The sequence below is a fragment of the Aptenodytes patagonicus genome, chromosome 3 (assembly GCF_965638725.1).
Source record: "Aptenodytes patagonicus chromosome 3, bAptPat1.pri.cur, whole genome shotgun sequence".
NCBI classification, from domain to species: domain Eukaryota; kingdom Metazoa; phylum Chordata; class Aves; order Sphenisciformes; family Spheniscidae; genus Aptenodytes; species Aptenodytes patagonicus.
The window spans coordinates 21,267,804-21,287,102 of record NC_134951.1 but is presented as its reverse complement, the minus strand read 5'-3'; the positions used below and the strand labels follow the sequence as shown (position 1 = coordinate 21,287,102).

The 19,299-nt window shown below is 43.7% G+C and overlaps 2 protein-coding genes across 3 annotated transcripts in view; both read left to right on the top strand.

Moving 5' to 3' along the window:
- The first annotated feature begins 732 nt into the window (after positions 1 to 732).
- Positions 733 to 7,870, top strand: RPS7 (ribosomal protein S7). Its single transcript, XM_076332829.1, has 7 exons — positions 733 to 801; positions 1,417 to 1,498; positions 1,832 to 1,903; positions 3,518 to 3,661; positions 5,201 to 5,265; positions 6,967 to 7,117; positions 7,755 to 7,870. Exons 2-7 carry the CDS (start codon positions 1,424 to 1,426, stop codon positions 7,830 to 7,832), a joined length of 585 nt encoding a protein of 194 aa, XP_076188944.1. The 5' UTR covers positions 733 to 801; positions 1,417 to 1,423; the 3' UTR covers positions 7,833 to 7,870.
- Positions 7,871 to 15,305: 7,435 nt separating this feature from the next.
- The window catches only part of COLEC11 (collectin subfamily member 11), a 43,260-nt gene continuing 39,266 nt past the window's right edge, over positions 15,306 to 19,299 (top strand). For both annotated transcript variants that reach the window (XM_076332828.1, XM_076332827.1), the window contains exon 1: positions 15,306 to 15,800. The gene's annotated coding sequence lies outside the window, so the exon portion shown is untranslated. The remainder of the gene's footprint in view (positions 15,801 to 19,299) is intronic.

Genomic DNA, 19,299 nt, shown 5'->3' with positions numbered 1-19,299 from the left:
GTACTCTCGGCCCACCAAATTAATGTAGAGAGGTGAAATAGAGAGAGGAGGAAAAAGACCATCCACCATCCTACTGTTTTTAAAGCTGGTGGCTGCTGCCATTTTGCACGGCACTGGACGTGGGTGAGGTAGCTCTGCAAGAGAGAGAGGCAGACACATGCTTCGTCTACGGGCCCTGCCATTGCAGGAGCAAACCGAGCCGTGCCGCACAGAAGCAGCGTTTCGACACCAGAGGCCGAGAACTTCAGCCTGTGAGGGGAGCGGCCGAGAGCCCATGAGGCGAGCGGGGCGGCGGGGGCTGCCTCACGCCGCCCGGGCCCACGGAGAAGCAAGTGGCGGCGAAGGCTTGGCTTGTCCTCCCGCTTGGCGAGCGACAGAGCGGAGCGGGCTTTTCTTTCTCCTTCTTCCCTCACCGTCGCCGGGAGAGCACCTTTGGGCGAGGGAGAGAGGCGGGAAGGGAGCCCACGTCCCGCAGGCAGCGGCTGAGGGCAGCTCCCGCCCGCCGCGCTGCCACCGGCAACGCGCATGTGCTACACCGCGGCTTCTGCCCCCTCCCCGCGGGGCGGTGCCCAGCAGCTGGAGATGACTTCATCCGCGGGCGCCGCGCCAGGACTCTGAGCGTCCGCCCGGGCTTCGCTCTGGCGGAAGCCGCCGCCGGCTCGCGGCGGACGCGGGTATCCGTCCTGCCCTTCTTCCTGGTCTGGCTTCACCCCTGCGTGGGCGGGGCGAGCGCCTTCCCGGGCCGCGATCTGAGCCGCGCTCGCGAGAGCTCTCCCTCTTCCTAGGCCGGCGCTGAGAGAGGTGGGTGCCCGGGCCCTGCGCGGGCCTCGGTGGCGGCGCCGCCTTTTCCTCCGCCGCCGCCGCAATACGGAGCCGGGCGCCGAGCGGCGCTCCCTGCGGCAGCCCCGGGGTGGGGATGCCTCCGATTACCGCCTGCCCGAGGCCCGATGGTCGCCGGGGCGCCCGGTGCTGGGGGAGGGCAGCCGGCGGGGATTTCTTCCACCCTCCCCCGGCGGCGCCCCGAGGGAGGCCGCTGCGGCGGGGCGGCGGGCCGCCGGGCGGGAGGAGGGGGCTGGGCGCGGAGCCCCGCGAGCCGGGAAGGACTGCCCGCCCGGCGGCACGTGGGGCTGCGTGAGCGGCCGGGCAGCCTCCCCGGTTCTCCTGGGGCCTCGCAGCTGCCGGCGCCTTAGCGCACAGGCGGGACGCGGGGTGGGCAGGCCCTCGTTCCCCAGGACGGTTTTCCCTTGTTGTGGTCGGCGTCCCCTGGAGCGGCGTGCCGGGGCTCGCGTGGCCCGTGGGGCTCTCTCTGGCTTCGCTTTGAAGCATGTGGCCGAGTACCCGGATCGCAGAGTCTTGCTGTGTTTTTAGCAGAAGACGTGTTCCTGGTGACAACTGAGATGTTCTTTTGCGTTGCAGAAAGGCCATGTTCAGCTCTAGTGCAAAGATTGTGAAGCCTAATGGCGAGAAGCCAGATGAGTTCGAGTCTGGTATATCCCAGGTACGTGTCTTTTAGCTTCTGCTCTCTGGTAACTGACTGCAAGTTATGGAGACAGTGTTGTGACGGCTGTCTAGAGCTTAAACTTCGAGGGTGATGCTATCTAGATACATACTTTTTCCTAGTTTTACTTAGGAACTGGGGCAGTCAGCCTGTGTTCCCGCCAGTTGAATTTGTTGCATCTGTCAGTGTGACTTGCAGGAAGTTAAATCTTTGATATCGACTGTGGTAGTAAGTATATAGCTGCTCTCTGGCACTGTGGACAGACTTTGATCTCGAGGGTTCTTATGAATTGAACTGTATGTAATGGATTATTCTGTAACTTCACTTTCCTAGGCTCTGCTGGAGTTGGAAATGAACTCTGACTTAAAGGCTCAGCTGCGGGAGTTGAATATCACAGCAGCTAAGGTAGGCTAGACCTTCTCCACAGAGAATTGCTTGGTGACTTGCTCTGTGTGTGTTTAATTTTTGCGAATGTTAACGTTCTAGTTGAATGGCGTCTTCAGCTGTTTCTTATGGCCTGTGATTGTTTTCCTAGATGCTGTTGTGGTTTATCTTCTGGTATTTGCTGCTAACACATAGGATTTTGTAATAGTTATTTTTTTAGGAACTGATCTGAAAAGTCATTGTAAAAACTCAAATGGCATTTTGGTGTTTTAAACAAACGTTTAAAAATGGTAGTTTTACTTTCTGTCTCTGCAAACTGGGCTTGAGATCTGAAACTGACTTTGTATGTATGTGAATATTGGCTGGCAATGTAGGCACTGCAGATTCTTTGTCAGGAATGTAAACTGTAATACTCCTTGTAAAATCAGTTTGTTGTAAACCCTCTTTTATGTACCAAGTAATAAATAGGAGGTGGATCGAGGTAATAGACTGACTTGATCACGTAGGTTAGCCTGTGTGTAAATTTTAGCAAATGAAACCTTAAGGAAGAAAAGGAAGAAGAAAATTTGTGGAAAAAGAGGAAGAAAATTAGTTTTAGAGTTGTCAGCCTTGGAGACTGGATGGAACTTCTGGAGCTGGTTGCTGTAACCAAAAACTTAAGTAGGTAGCTTTTTGCTTCTTGCCCAGGCCCACTAATATGCACCCAGGCACAGATGCATGACTGCTTAGAGTTAAGGTAAAGAATCTTGGAATGCAGAAGTCAGCTTGATATATGAGTTCAGGGGCCTTCAGAAGACCTGCTTTGCTGCTGCAGTACAGCAATGCGTACTGTCCTCAATGAGGAATTTTTACAAATGTCTTTGTTGTTTACTTAGCTACTTAGTTTTATTTGTGAGAAGTCTCCTGTGGGCATCTGAGTTAGCTCATGTGGAAATGTAGCTGGTGAAAAACAATTCAGTTTTCTGTTCTGTTGGAGAATGAGAATGTGCCTGCAGTTAGGTTCATGGGAGAAGAGCCTTGAAAGCCTATACACACTTCTTTGGTTTTGATCAACTGTTGGAGAAACAAAGCAGGGCAAAAGTAATTCATGGTGGTGTGATGTAAACCTGCTGGCATTTGGAGGGGAAGGGAATGTTTTGTTTGAGTAGTGATGCAGGCCTTGGCAAGTGGTGGACAGAAGGTGACTTCCATGAAGTAGTAGCTCAAAAATAAGAGATTTATTACTGTAAACTTTGTCTAGAGTCTGCATTAGAAATTCTTGAAACTTTGTATCAGCATGTAAGTACCACTGCAGATGTGATGATAAGCAGGCAGTATAGTTAGGATTTTAGCATCTGAGTCCTATCCTGCAGAAAGAATGAGCTTTGCTATTCAGAGGATGTGACTCTGAAAGGAGTGGTGGGATTGATTGCCTAATCACTCCTTTACAGCAGAACAAGTGCTTTGACAGAGGTTTTTCTGTTTAATGCTTGCTCTTAAATGGATTAAAACAGGTATTGCTCTCTGCTCTTCCCCTCCCCCCCACCTCCAAATTGTAAGCAAGACTAACAAATATCTGTGTTCAGAGGATTCACAATCAAACCAAACATTGCTTCTCAACCCCTAGATAATGCTTACTTTCTACTTCTGTTTCAGGAAATTGAAGTGGGTGGTGGCAGAAAAGCCATAATTATCTTCGTACCAGTTCCTCAGCTGAAATCTTTCCAGAAGATTCAGGTGCGGCTAGTTCGTGAGCTGGAGAAGAAATTCAGTGGAAAGCATGTGGTGTTCATTGCTCAGGTAAAACACTTAAAATCATAAAAATGTTGATTTGAAGGGATCCTTGGAGGTCGTCTAGTCCAGTCTTGCGCATGAAGTGGGACTATTGCCAACATTAGCTCAGGTCAGCCATGGTTTTGTCTAGCTGAGTTTTGAAAACATCCAAGGATGGAGATTCCGCAGCCTCTCTGGATAACCTGTCCAGTGCTACTACCCGTCTTGTCTTGTCCTTTCAAGGTAACAATGATAGAATGTGTATTTTTGTACCAGCAGCAAATGTAATGACTGTCCGTCTGTGGATGTAAGCTAAAATGATTTCACCTAGCAGCCAAGGCTATGTAAACTTGGTGAGATGTGAAGCTTTTTGGAGGATATAACTTTCTTGTTCTGGTGTCTTTCTCCTTCAGAAGTTTGAGAAGCAAAGCTTGAAAGTTAAAGGGTGCAAATATTAATAGGAGCTTTACTACACTGACATAATCTAAGCACTTAAGATTCAAGTCAATAGGAGAGGAGAAAAAACCTGACTGAAGTTCTGAATTTATGGAAGGAGCTAAATCATGAAAAGGTGATAGAGGGCTCTCTGGGCAGTACTAAGGCGTGGACAAACTCTGGAGATCTGTCTGCAGTGGACAGTTAGTTGTTAGACTGAAGCTCTTAGGAAAAAATCTTTGTAACATAATTTTAAGAGCCAGGGCACCTTACCCTGGATCTTTACGTGGCCAAGAAGACTTTTTAATGAAGTGTCTCTGGCTCACTTAAACTAAGGGCTTGAGAATTCCCTGCCAGTTTAGTAATCCACATTTTAGAAGGGAATGTGTGCAGTTCTTCTGCTGTAGGTGAAATGTTGCTTTTGAATATCCAGTTTGGATTACAGTAACCCCATCATGAATACAGTCATGGAGAAGCTGTGATGTGTTGGTAGAAAATACTGCATGTGGCTACAACTGCATCTAAAACTCCATGTTTTAAAACATCTACGCTTGCGGATAGGGAAGTAGAAAATAAGTTTTAGTGATCTAAGCTTGTATAAATGCCTGTTGATGCTGCTTTTGGAACAGATTACATTTAAGCCAGGGTCTGATCTGGACTGTGTAATACATCTCATTATTCAAACTAGTGTTTTGATCTCAGATGTCACCTAGCTGTGAGACTGAGAGCCTCTGGTGTGAAGCAGAGTAGTAAGCTCAATCTAAGAAATTGTAAAATTCTTTAAGATTTCTGTTCCCAAAGAAGTGTGTTCGGATTGCTAATATGACATAGTAAGCTACCCTGGTTGTATGCATGGGGGAGGGGGGTGAAATACAAATCCTTTATTTCCGTGCCCTGAACGCAGCATCAGTAGATAAGAAATAAAGCAATACCAGTACTTCAGCTTCTGCAAGTAATACCAGGTTCTAATGCTGGTGTAGCTTTGGGCACACTTAAGTCTCCCTTTTCAGTGTTTCATGCATTTGTTTCTAGTTAAAAAAAAAAAAGTGCATATGTGTGGTTTTTTAAGTTGATTGTAAACACTAGATACTGAGAAATGCCTTCCCCCCGCCCCCCTGCTTTCCTTAACAGAGAAGGATTCTGCCCAAGCCAACAAGAAAAAGCCGCACAAAAAACAAGCAAAAGCGTCCGAGGAGGTAAGTAAATAATATTGATTCAATATGACAGCCTTCTTTTGTAACTTGGTAGTTTAGTCAAGTAATGTTTAGTTCAGTTTTTGAGAAGTCATTCAAGTGATTAGGTGGTCTTGTCCTTTCTCTTATTGCTTGAAATAGCATCTTCCATTTGACTGCTAAAGGGCGCAGTAAAAAGCTCATCTTTGGGCACTGTGTTGCATTTCTTAGAACTCTATCTGTATTTCCAGCTAGAGCTGTAGCCAATTTTTAGCCAGCAGTACTGGCTTAAGAAATCCCAACTTGCTGTCTCTGTTACCATCGTGTGCTGACAAGAATTTTTTTTTAAGCTGTAGGAAGAGCCACATCACATGTTAGACTGTACAGAAGGCAGGGCTGGCACACTGAAGGGATGCAATGAGGGAGAGAGTGGCTGAGGAGGGGTGTAGGTATGAGTAGTCCTGCTGGGTATGAATTTAACAGCAGTAGTATAGTCATTTGTGTTAAATAGCCTTCCTGCTCTCATCTAGTCTCTTCACTAATATGTCTATGTGGATGTCAGTGCCTCTTCTATACTGTTCTCTATCTTACTATATCATTATGTAGTCCATGTCTTAAAAATTTGTCCTCTTTATGACATGTGGCATGTTCCTGTAACTTCTCCCAGCCCCAGTATTATACCTGTGTCATATCTATTACTATATTTTGAAATCTTCAGGCATGGATTTTAAAAGTGCAGTTTCATAGTACTCATCTAACTGCAGTCCTGCCTTTGGAGGACTCTTGTCTGTGTTATATTAAAACTAGTATTGCACAGTGGCTAAAGAAGTTGGTATCTGTGTATGTGATTAGCATGCTGCCACATTCAGCAGGAGGGAAAAGGAGAGCGTGCAGGACTGTCCCTTCTCAGCCTGAGACTATATCAGGGTAGTAGTGTAAAACTGTGATACGTATATTGCAAAGCAGAGAAGTGCGATTGATGTTTGTCTCCCTTAGCTATCCCAATCTTTGCAAGTTTGAAATGCTGCTGTAGACACAGATCTTAGTTAGTAGTGATACTGCCTTGAAACTGCAGATGGGGAAGCTGGAAACCTTACTAGTCATCTAGACTTACACACAAAATAACCTGGATTAGTTTTTGTCATTTTGGCTCACTTCTGGACAGTTCAGGAACACAAATGTAAACATTAAACGGTCTTCTAAGCATGGACTAAACTTACCAGCTAGACTTTTCCTGTAATACATTGGTGTTTTAAGCTGCTTGGGTTTAGACAGATGAAGAAACCAGTGTTTTCAAAACTGGGTCTCCTATGAACACTCTGTGTAGTTGAAGATACTTGCACACTTAAACTCTTCCAGTGAGTGTCTCTTGCAAAATTGCAGATGGGACAACTTGGTTCTGATTTAAATAAAATCTTCCTTAAATATGTAGAAATAAAAGAACGTTTCAGGGCTGTTGCTGCAAAGCAACATGTAATCTAAAAGGTCAGAAACCTGGCTACTGACTTTTTCCCCTCATGCAGTCATTAAGTTTCTGCACTCAGTGTAGCACTTAGCTTTTATTTTTGCATGATCTGTGAAAAAGTGTGGTGTTGTCACACTGCAGCATCAAAACAAAACGCCACTGAATTTTCAGCTAAAGCGTGCTGCGGAAGGTTTAAGCCTTGGCAAACTGGAAAATTTGGCAAGAGGACGTGTTCTAATGATACAAATGTGGCATTTCAGCCGTACACTTACTGCAGTGCATGATGCCATTCTTGAAGACCTGGTCTTCCCAAGTGAAATCGTGGGCAAGAGAATCCGTGTAAAACTGGACGGCAGCAGGCTCATAAAAGTCCATTTGGACAAAGCACAACAGAACAATGTTGAACACAAGGTAACCGAAAAAACTTTACTCTCTCGTGCAGGAAGGGGTGGCATTCTGATATAGCTAAGAGGCTGCTTATGTGATATAGCAAAAGGCTGCCTTTTGGCTTGTGGCAATGGAGATGCTTCTGTTTGTATCTGGAGTAAGATGCTGAAGATAAGGCAAGGCAGTTTTGAACTAAAGCTCTAGCTCAACTTGCCAAAACCCCTGGATTGTAAAGTAGCTATATTGGTTCCCTCGTGGGAACAGACAGTGTTTTGTTGGGGTTTTTTTGTTTGCTTGGGTTTTTTGGGTGTTTTTTTTTTGTTTGTTTGAAGTGAAGCACTTAGTTTTGACCTTAAACAGATGTGCTTGGTACTGCCTGAAGTCCCCCATCACTTTGCTTAGTTTTTTTTCTGTGGGGACATGTTTAGGACCACTCAGCTCTCTGGGTCTCCTATGGTTGCAAATCAAAGAGGATCGAAATATTCTCCAGAAAACGTCTTCTGTGTAAATGCTCAGCTACCTCAATCTAGAAGAAAATAGTCAGCCTCAGAGTTCACTTCAGAGTGAAGATGCAGTGGGAAATAGTGTAGTACCTAAAGTATGCTAAGACAGATTTTACTTCCTTACACACATGTATAAACAAGATTGTTTGTCTTCACAGGTGGAAACATTTTCTGGTGTCTACAAGAAGCTCACAGGCAAGGATGTGGTGTTTGAATTTCCAGAATTCCAGCTGTAAAGTGCAAAAAATGGCTGAATAAATAACTGTTCATATAACAGAGTAATTTCATTTAAATTTTGAATTCCATAAAGATAGATGGGGTTGAATTGGTTTATGGGACTTCTCTACTGTCTGGATGAGTGACATTTGTGTATCAAAGTATTAAGTCACCAACGTTTTAGAGGTATCCCTCTTAGGTTGTTCTTGGCACTGTCACAACACAACTCTGGACAAAAGAATCCAGAGTCTGCAAAAAGAATTTGCATTGAAAAATAAACTGAAGTACGTTGAGACTCACCGTTTGGGGAGAATGTGGAGAGTTACTGTAGAGCAGTGGAACTCCCGAGTTTTGCACGCAAGAATACCAGCTGGAGACCTACATGTTCCTGACACTGGAAGAAGTCTATATAGCAGGTGGTGTGACCTCTGAAACATAGAGCAATGACGCCTGAAAAGGGGGTTTCAATTTTTGGGAAATAGGTTTGAGGAGGTGTAGTTTGAATTTGAGGTAATTTTCTTGCTCTTTAAGTGGCAAAATGACATACCAGTCCTTACCTAAAAGCAGGTCCTGCAGCTTCTCACCTTCATCAGAATGAAATGGGGAGACATTTTCACTTCTGAGTGCTTGACTAACTTGCTGGACACAAACTACAGTTTTTTTAGGTATTGATCTTGCTTTCAGAAATCATGGATTTTTGTATCTCCATGTATTAGCAGTATGTATGTCTGTATATCAGTGTTGAGGTAACCTTTCTCATGGCTAATAGCTGAAGGCAGGGATAGATAGGCCAGGGTGAAGCAATGACTGCTGGAATGTTTGGGGTTTTTTTTTAGATGGTGTTTTAACATAGTTCAGTACACGCTTGGCTATACAGGGAGAGGTGGGGAAGGACTAGCTGTATCACAGCAGCTGAAGGCTGCATGATAGTGTCCTGAAAACACTACATTTTTGACTTCCCTATCTATGTTTAGAAACACATTCAGCAAGTAACATTTTTTCCAGCTCAGGGGCGAGCATGGAGTTGAGCATATAAATGTTCTGAGCAATTTATATGAATTTAGTACTTCACTGTACTGAACAGGCTATTCTGTTACTTGGGAGTAAGTGCTTAATACAGTAAAAGTCACCTAATTATGGAGACAGCCTATTAGGTGCAGAGCTAAGTAGGTAACAGCCTGTGTACCAGGAGCTCTTAATAACTTGCATCTTCCTACCTGAGAGTAGATGGAGGACAAGTGCCACTTACTGAAGGTCTTTGTACCTTTACTTCCTTTTTCCCATTTACTCTGGTTTTGGTTGCTTCCCATTTGATACCTCTCCTCAGTCATGAATAACTAAAAGGTTTAAAACAAGTTCTGCATTGCTTTTTCATTGAAAAAGTGAAGGTTTTTAAGTCATGCCATAACTTCTGTTTAGTAGGGCAGGACAGATAGCCGTATTCTGTTACTTGTGGTGCAGACAATGCAAAGAGAACAAGGAAGACATGTGCCCTGTTGCAATTAGTAGTTAATTTCCTGCTACTTACTGACAAGGCTTGAATGTTTGCACAAAAAAGAGGGCTGTATCTTTGACAAAGCTGTCTTACCTTAAGGTCTTTTTCTCTCGCCTTTTCAAACTTCTGTCTCTGGAGTATAACTTTATTCCTTACTTATTCCTCAACTATTTATTGTTCATCTTGAATGATTCAGCAGAAGTGAATTCATCAACTTCCCTTAGAATTAGATGAGGGGAGTTGTAGGTATATAATAACCCCAAATCCTGGCTGCTTGCGCGGAGAGTAATTGCAAAAGATCTTACAGCAGAAGGAGTGCCAGAACTTTAGAATTTGTTTTCATTGTTAAAATGGGTATTTCTTAGGTTGGAAACATCCCCTCCCACCCCCCCCACCCCCCCCCCCCCAAATAATTCTAGTCTCAGGTCAGACATGTTACTAAGCTTTCCCGCTACAACAATCGCAGATGGTAGCCTGTGCAAATAGATATTTGCTGGTGTGGGTTTGAAGAAGCAGTCTGGGGGATATTTGGAGACTTACCAGCTGTTAATTGCCTTTAGTTAGAGGCTGGTGAGTCTGCTGGGGCTGTGTAACATCTGCAAGAAGAGGTGATGCTCAGACAGCAGGCTTCAGTAGACAGCATTTCCTGTTTCATGGTGAAATGTAACTCAGGTTTGATCTCTTCATAGTAATAAAAATGTCAGTAGTGTTTCTAGTTTTGAAGCACTGGGAGGGGGTAAGCGGGGGAGGAGAAATCTAGTAAGCTGAATGTAAAGACTGCAGATGTTCTCAGGCATTGCCAGCTGGCTATAGATTTTTCTTGGCTCTTGTTGCAAGCCCTTTGAACTGTATGAAATGCAAAGGCCCATGATGACCCCATAAGCAAATTCTTTTGAGTGAAAGGATAATGCTGTCAAAGCCATTTATGGTTCTTACATCAACTAAGCTGCAAGTAAAGGTGGATTTTTGTGGCATAAAAATACCAGGCTGGTCTTTGCAAAAGACTTTAGTCTTGGTTTACCTTTATTCAGACTCCCTTGTGTGTTAGTGATACAGTCAAACAACTCCCTCTGTCCCTCGACAAGGATATCAAGTGAATGCCTGCAATCTGGAAAGTCAGTTGATGCCATCTGGTCAAGTGCTAATGAGGCTGCAGGAATACTGGTGTCAAATGTTACCTTAACCTAAACAGACTCCATATGAGATGATGCTAGACTTTTCCTATACCTTTGATGTGCTGGTGCACTTGAACTCTGAATGCATGATTCCTCAGGAGTTTATCAGCTGGTCTGTGCAAAAAGCAATGGGGCATTCTGTACCAAGACCCTGTGCAGCAGTAGTACGTGGGTAGTGTCCATGTGAAGAGGCGGCCACATACTGAAGAGCATAAAAAGGCCGATTCTTTCTTGTAGTAGCCCAAAATGAGAAGCAAGGGCTTTACATCTGTTAGGTGCTCTTGAGACTTGCACCTGATGCTGGAGGTTTCATTGTTTATTCCATATGAATCCTTTCACAAATGTTGTCAAATGTTTTTGTCTGTGAGGAAGGCTGCTCCCTGTTGATTTCCCTTTGAAAAGGTGTGTAGATGTGTCACAACTCTAGTGTGGCAGAACTTGCTTGAAGTTTTGAGTGGTAAGTGCTTGACCTATCTTGTATGAATATGATAATTTGATGCATGATAACTTCATCTGATTAGCCCCTCTTGAGTGTAAGTGGGAGCATCTGGCAAGTTTTAATGTAGTGATCCTCACACCAAGCAGTGTTAAAAGGAAATCCTATCACTCCTGCATTGTGGACTGCAATAATCTATTTCCTATGCCTTTGTTTTTCCTAAATTTTCGAAGTGGGAGGCCCGAGTTCGATTCTCTGTCATATCTAAAAGCCAGAGCAATGCCAAAAAGCTAGACGTTTTCCTCTGTGGGATGTGCTTTCTAGGTCTCTAGAGGTGTATCAGAATGACAGAAAAAAAGATACTGATTACAGAAAGTTGTGAAGTCTCATAAAAGAAGTCTTCTTGTTAGGTTGGGGGAGCGTGAATTTTCCTGTCCTCCATATGGGCCTGACGGCAGCATTGATCAGCGTGAACGGTTGACCCCTTCATAACGAAGTGGCTTTGCTGTGCCTCACTGCCTGCCTTAAGAGTGCTCGTGTGAAAAACCTGTGTTCTGCTGAGAGCAAGAGAAAGAAGTGACATGAGCATCTCTTTGTAGTAGTGCTCTGTTCCCTACAGAGAGCTACATGTAAAGGATCTTATTTATGTCTTGTGATCAAGAGGAGGAAGTTTGTTGGATTTGTTACAGTCTGCAAGTTCAGGTATCCCCTCCTCTACCCTCCAGTTACTGTTACTCTTTCTTCTTTTCAGGAAGGTCATTCTTAAGCTTAGCAACAAGCAGTTGCTGTTAGGTGTTGCTAAATGATTAATAGCTAATGTTTTTCATTATTGGATATTGTGCTGACATGCCTGGCTCAGTTTTGATCTGCCCCTGGAGCAGTGAAGATAGAATTAAAGCCAGGCACTGAAGAGACTATTCCAATTTTAGAGATGGGGAGTAACAGAAAAAGCAGTTTCCTTGCTACTGCTGCAGTGAATGCTGCTTAGAAATTTTATGCAAAAAAGCTTAGTGCAACACCGCTAATGAAGCTGAAGGCCAGATTTTACACAGCTGCAAACAAAGTTAAACCTGCGTTGCTGTTTCTGCACTGACCTTTCCCACCATACATCTTGTGTATTGCACAGAAGAGATGGTAAGGATAGCTTCTGGTGTCTCCCTGCCCATAGAGGTACAGCGGTGCTCTCTGTCCTCTGGGGCTGCGCTAAGGAAATGAGGTTCAGATGGGTATCTTCACAGGGGCAGCTATACAGACTGTTTTTTCCCAGGTGTATCTTGATGTTTAGTAAAGTTGTTTCCTATTTTCTTGGCTAAACAATTACTGTTAGGTGAAGCTGAAAGGAAGCGGACATGTCATTACGTTGTCTTGGGAGCAGAGGAGGGGGTGTACACGGTGTGCAGATCTGTACCATGGAGGAGTCGTGGATCTGTTGCATCTCCTTGCCTCTTTGGGGAGTTTGCCTTGGGAGGCTTACTAAGGGCTGGTTAGCGAGGCAGCCCTTACTTCCAAGAACCGGAACAGCATTTGTGACAGCCTGCGATAAGCTGAGCTCCAGCAATTGAGCCCAGATACTGATTTATTAAGGAGTTTGGGTATTGGCAATTTTCATCCCCTGGGAAAATCTGATCAGGAATGTTGCTGATACTATTGGATGTTTTGCCAAACAGAGGGGAGAATTAGGGCCTTGTCATCTTTTCATAACAACAACATTTTAAAATAGCCATTGTGTTTTTAAATAGGTATTATGTTTAATCCTCTTACAGACACAGAGATAATGCCAACTGACTGTGGAAAGAGTAGAAGAATTTGCCTGAAGGCTCCTAAAATGTATTTATACATTTTTCCTGTTTTCTGTTAGAAATCTTGTTCTTGTCTTTTTACAACCAATTTGCTTTTGTCTACATGCTTTTGGTTGGTTTTTGAACTGTGTTTCAATCCACTTCTTCTACCTATAGTTGTGTTAACGTGGTGTTTAACCTGAACTTAAAGTCTGGGTGAATGCTGGGTTGTGCGTCAAGCTGAAGTCGCTGATCTAGCTGGTGTGTCTTGCTGTATACCCTAGCTGCTGAAGGCTGTCCCTCTCCATCCAGCAAGGGTGGCTGAAAAAACTTGTGAATCAGCTCTTGAACTGCTACAGTTTTTTGGGCAGGCATATTAACATAATGAAAAACTGCATCCAGTACCCCGGTTTGCCCATAGCAGCCCAGTTTAAATGGTGCACCAATGTGGCTACACAGCTTCCAGTCGGCTTTCTAGGTGGGCGAAGGATGCTTATGTCGTTCTGTAAGGGGACTGTGCCCTTTTCTCTCAGGTGAAAGAGAACCATGTACTTGCTTATTTTCCCCTTTCGTAGAGAAAACACTTAGCGTTTGCCCTTTCCTTTTGAACTCTGGTCATTTATGTTTATTTTTCACTTCTGCTTCCCCAGTACTTAATCCTACCTTTTCTACTAACTTTCCCTGAAATAGCTCTGTATCTCCCTTGCATTCTGTTTCTGGCCTCAGAGTTATTTGCCTGTGTTTACAGGGAGAGTAGATATGTATGTAAATGGACGTTGCCTTTGCCATCGTAATATGATCTTCAAAGGCTTGGACTGCAGTCACTTTGCTGCATTCTTTACTTCAAACATTTCTCTTGGCAAGTTGCTGCCAACAGAGTGCTGCAAGGGCCCAATCCTGCAAATTGTCTTCTGCTCCCACTGAACTAACGGGGCTTGTACACATAAAACTGAACTTTCAAATTTGAGTTGTGTGGTCCTTACACAGTTATGTCCATGTTCTACTACTTTGTCCTTTCTTTACTGATGTAATCTGGAAGTGATCATCAGTTCTTTTCATGACCATTTGGTGTGTGTTAAAATACCAAAGTTGATAGCGGTGGAGGAGGGTATAGAATCATAGAATCATTAAGGTTGGAAGACACCTCTAAGATCGAGTCCAACCGTCAACCCAACACCACCATGCCCACTAAACCATGTCCCAAGCGCCCCATCTACACGTCTTCTAAATACTTCCAGGGATGGTGACTCAACCACTTCCCTGGGCAGCCTCTTCCAATGTTTAACCACTCTTTCAGTAAAGACATTTTTCCTCATGTCCAATCCAAACCTCCCCTGGCACAACTTGAGGCCATTTCCTAGGTAGCTAGGTTTCAGCCCAACGTGGAAACAAGGTGGTTTAGGAGAGGTCTGCCTTTTATGAAGGTAGCCCACAGTGAGTGCTGAGTATGAGGCACCAGTACTTCCGCAGTGCTGTGGTATCTGCAGTACATGTTTTTGTCATCTTCTCCAGCAAAGCTGCTCAGTGAGTGAGGTGCTGTGGGCTGGCGAAGCAGGAGCTGTGGTGGGGAAGGAGGTTGCACACCCCAGGGCACGGGAGAGGTTTGCTGGGAGAGAGGATACAACATGTGAGCAGAGCAGGAAAAGAGTGCATCAGTACTGTGTGTCATCAGCTTGTATTGCACCCCCCACTGCAGCATGAAATCCTCGATGGAATGGACCTACACCTCCCACAAGAGCGGATCAGAAGGTTGGTAGAGAAGTAAACACAGACACGTGATCCTATTACATCTTTCTCTAGTCCCTCAGTCTAAAACCTTTTTGGCATTCTGATACTTTTCTGGTCTTGGGACTGTGGAAGATGGAAAGGGAACCTCCTGCTACTGCCCTAGCTACCACCTGTAAGAGGTCACATACTGGGAATTACCCAGGCTCCCGTCCTGCAGGGTGCTTGCTTACAGCACAACCCTTCAAACCCCACCTGGAGAAACTGGGAGGGGGGGAACAGTGGCACGAGCACAGGGAGGGGGCAGATGGTTTGCGAGCCTTTTTTGTTGAAGAAGCTTATCAGAGCTACAGCCTTACAAATATACCAGCTATTCATTAGAAGGTATTGATTGGTATAGTCATAAGCGGTACTCTATTTGCCCTGGAAGTTGAGAGTGAAGCCAGTAACACCCGTTGAAGTATAAACCACTGTAACAAAGAGAGGGAGGTGTTCTCAAAATCCCACTTCCCACAATCAGCTGGCCCCATTTTTTTTCCTGCCCAAATGTATGTGGAGTACTGCGGTTTACCCAGGGCTCAAACTAGTCTAGCTGTTTAAGATGAAAACCGGAATTGTACAACTTTTTGGAAGCTATAGTGAAGGATTTCTCTCTCCTTTTTTTCCTTCCCATTGACAACAGACAGTGGTATCAAAAGGTGTTAAAAAAAAAAAACAAAACAAAAAAACAAACCCCAAAATTTCATGAAGAAGCCTTCCATGTGGATAACTTAGCATTTACTTTATTGTGGAGTGTTGAGACTCAGCTCTGAAATAGTTCTATGTTTTACTCAACAAGTCAAGAATGTTATAGCCAATTGCAAGAATGGAGAGAATTTCTGTAAGGGGAGAGTGTGTTAATTATCCACATAAGATGCTTGTATTCGGTGCTGCATTTCGTGTGTTTTTATATCCGCTGAAGGAAAGCAAGAAAAGTGGTGTGCTGAGGCACTGTGCATGCGTGGCTTAGAGCTGAATAGATGTAAATGGTTAAAAAGGGGTTCTCTGCTAGAGAGGAGGAGGGGAGAGTAAGAGTGCATTCCCAAAAAAGTACATTCCCAAAATAAAAAGCTTACATCATGGACCTCTTCAGCTTTCCCACACTTCTTTCCTAATTATTGTCCTGCAGGACAGCTGATCTATTTCAAACAGGAAGCTGTTTACAGATAACACTTGCAACTGTTTTGTCTGATTTGTTGAACTGTCGAAAAGCAAAAGACAACCTCTTTTCAAATTAAAAACTGTCAGACTTCTGTAAACAGCAGCAATGAGGTTCATCTGTGCAGTGTCCCTGCAGGCACAGAGCGTTAAGCAGTTTCCATTTTCTCAGCAACCGTAAGGTAAGAGACTTTTAAACTTTCACTCTTTAGAAGCACGTAGAGGAAAAAGCCTGGGTGTTTGTTAGGGGGCTGCCTTGTAAGTGGCAGAATATGATTGACAATCCCCACATAGTAGGGGAAGGTAAGGGAAATAAGAGCTTGCTCGATTCTATCAGATAACGTTGGGCCTTTCTGTTGAGAAGCACCCCTGTGGGTCAGATCACTGAATTCCTGTTTAGTGTGGGGGGGTTGTGTTTAGAATGTACAAATGCCATTGGAAGAGCTCGCCTTCCTTTGAGCAGGGAAGGACAAAACAGTATATGAATTTTAACTTTTCCTACAATGGAAACTTACTGCAGTTCATTAATGGGTTGTAATTCCCATTGTAATACCAGTTCAATTTTGGAAATGCTAAGTGCTTTTCTCCATCCCTTCTACTTTTATTCCTAAGTGGCTGGCTGTTTTCTACTTTAAAAAGTGAGCTTTTAATATAGCTGCAAAGCAGGGAATGAAGACTTGACATTGCAGAAGTGAAGCAGATGACAGAAGATCCAGTAAGGGCTGGAATTACACCACTGAATAATTAAGAGCAAACTCAGTGAAAACCAAAGCAAGTTGGAAGTAGTAGTATACAGGAATCCTTCATGAAATTTAAGGATGTGTAAAGTTATAAAATCTTGGTCTAAATGAGCTGGAATATGAAAGTAAGCTGCACTTCAGTAACCAGAAGGCCACATGCCTGCTTTTTAGTCATGAGGTATGAAGAACAGGATTCATAAAGGGACTTGCAACTTTCCATTCTGACCTCTGTGCATACATACATATGTGCTCAATATAGGCAGTGAAATTTAGGAGGGGGATTGTTTTCTAGCAAAATCAAATCACTGTGGAGAACTGAAATATCCAACTTCACTTGCCATACAATGAAACGGAAAGAGCCTCTGGACTGGAAATACAACTTTGATCCTTGGGTATTGAAAGATTTTAAAAATGTAGCAAATGTAAAAACTATTGTCCTACATTTCCCTCTCTGTAGCTGAGATCTCTTGTATTTCATAGCTATATGACCGTTTACATGATCATGAATGTTTAAGGCGTTATAGCGATCAGAGTAAATAAAACAAACACTGATTTAAAGGTCTCGTATAACAATGATATTAGGATCTTTTAATCTGTGACAACTCCTTAGACATATCCCTAAAATTTTATTATGTTACTGATGCAGCATAAATAAGGTATGCAGATGTTGTAGACAAGAAATAAGACTTCAAGTTGAGTATTCCTTTTAAAAATGTTTGGACTGTCTTTCAGAAGATTCCTAGATGTATCTGTTAAAATGAAATTACTGTTTAAATTAATACATGAAAGAGAATATGTAACTTAAATTCGTAGTCAAAATTGCATTTTAAACATGGCGTAGTCCTAGAGTCAGCAGAGAATTGTACTGTGGAAGCAGCAGCAATCTACTGTGTAATTTATAAATCGTACCTTATGTTGAAGGCTATTTTTTCTGATTATTTCTGAGTGATTTTACACTGTTTCTAAAGCTGTTATTTAGTCATCTTTTTGGCTGTCCAAAAACTCTTGAGCCAGAATCCTTTTGAAGCAAGAAGGCTTTTGGCAAAGTAGCTTTTTCAAGAAAAGTGTCAGTTTTCTGGGGTAGTTTAGTTCTTTTGTCAAAATATTTTGGCTGAAAACCAGGAGATTTTAGCCAAAAATATTCTCATGGTGTCTCCTGGGGAGTGTAGTTTGTGCTTTGCATTGCATTTCACTGCTGGCTGGACTTCACAGCTGAACCACATTTCCCATAAGGCTGTGTGGTCAGGGTCTCGCTATTTTCATTTCCCTTGATGAGAGGAGCATTAGGATGTATTTTGGGAAAGGTAGTCTACTGAAAGAGGCACAGACTGGGCTCGTAAGGCATCATTTGTAGGCAAAGCCCTTTGGATTACTGGTCGATAACTAGCTGACAGCTTCTTAAAATTTGAGTGCTTCCTTCTGGTTTGCACATGAGCCACAGACCATCCTGCTTGTGGGCCATGGGATTAGGACCCTTCAAGAAGGTTTGATATGTCAGTAGAAGGCTTAAAGCCTTTTGATGTTTTTAGCCATGCAAACATCTGTACAAGGGAGAGAACATTTAAAAATGTTTCGAAGGCTTTGTTAGTGCTTCTGCCAACTTCTGTGCTGAAAGTGCTCCATTTTGTATATTTGGAACTGAAAACTGCAAGGGAGTATGGCTGGATTTTAAGAGCTAGGTAAACTCTTAAGAGAAAAACAACCTACTAGGAGCCTGAAGCTTTAGAGAGAGGTAGTTTTGAAAATCCAACAAGGTCTCATCTCATCCATGTAAGTGCCTCTTCAGAAAAATCTAGTCCTGGGTGATTTTCCTATAGTTGTATAAGATGTCTGTAGGCAAGAAGAGAATGGAAGTTGGTCTGCTCGAGTTCTTTATCACTGGACCAGTCTCTTACTTGTTTATTAGGGTCCAAGGATCCTTAGCTGCTGTGACTGTTTGGATGCTGCTTCCTCAAAACTGTATCAGAAGATTGCTTAGGAAGTCCATAGGGTGTCCTGGAGGCCAGAACAGAGCAGTAAGACAGATGGTGAGGAGTTTTAGGGTTTACATTGGTTTCCTTCTACACTGAATCATAGAATGGTTTGGGTTGGAAGGTACTTTTAAAGATTATCTAGTCCAACAATAAAGCATGTGAGTGAAACATGGACATGAATAAACAGTTTCACGGTGCTGCAGGTTAAATACCTGGCTCCAGACCAAGAATCCGCAATGTTTACATGCTATATGGAACAAATGGAGGAGAGCTAAGCACTGAAGAAAGTGACTCACCACAGCCAGCAAAGAGTGTGATGGCCACAGCAGCCATCTGGAAAATGCTTGTGAGGGAGATGCTGCGGGATTCCCTCCGCTGGATGTGGGAGTGGATAAATTCACCACCTTTAGTGCCAAGTGCCAGCAGGAACTTGAGTTTCAGAAGCTGGAACCTCACTTTGAATGTGTGTGCCCAGTTGTCCTTCTGGCATGGAGACTTTGAAAACTGGGCCTGAAAAAACAGTTTACAGTTCTCTTTGAAAAATGGATTGCTGCTACCCAGCTGTCAGGTAACAATCTACTGGCCGGGAGCACTTACCTGGGAAGCGGGAGACCTGCATGCAGCTCATTGCGCTGCTTCAAACCCCCACCTCCCATCTGCTGGAAAGGTGCCCTTGTCATGAACTGACACAATCATTTGGAAGTGGGACCACTGAACATCCAAGATTGTGTTCACAGCTCCCAAGACAGTTCCTGATGTTGATACTGCTTTGATTTTAGAAAAGAAAAAAGAGAAAGCTAAACAGTCCAGGGAAGTCTATTCCTTTGGCATGAGCAGTCCCAAAGAAGCTAGTCTGTAAGAAAGAAGCATCTCCCCACCATGATTTGGAAGGGAATGGCAGTGTTTTCTATTAACCTTCCTGCTTACAGTGTGCTTAGAGGAGACTGAAGGAGTTTGGATACGTTTCC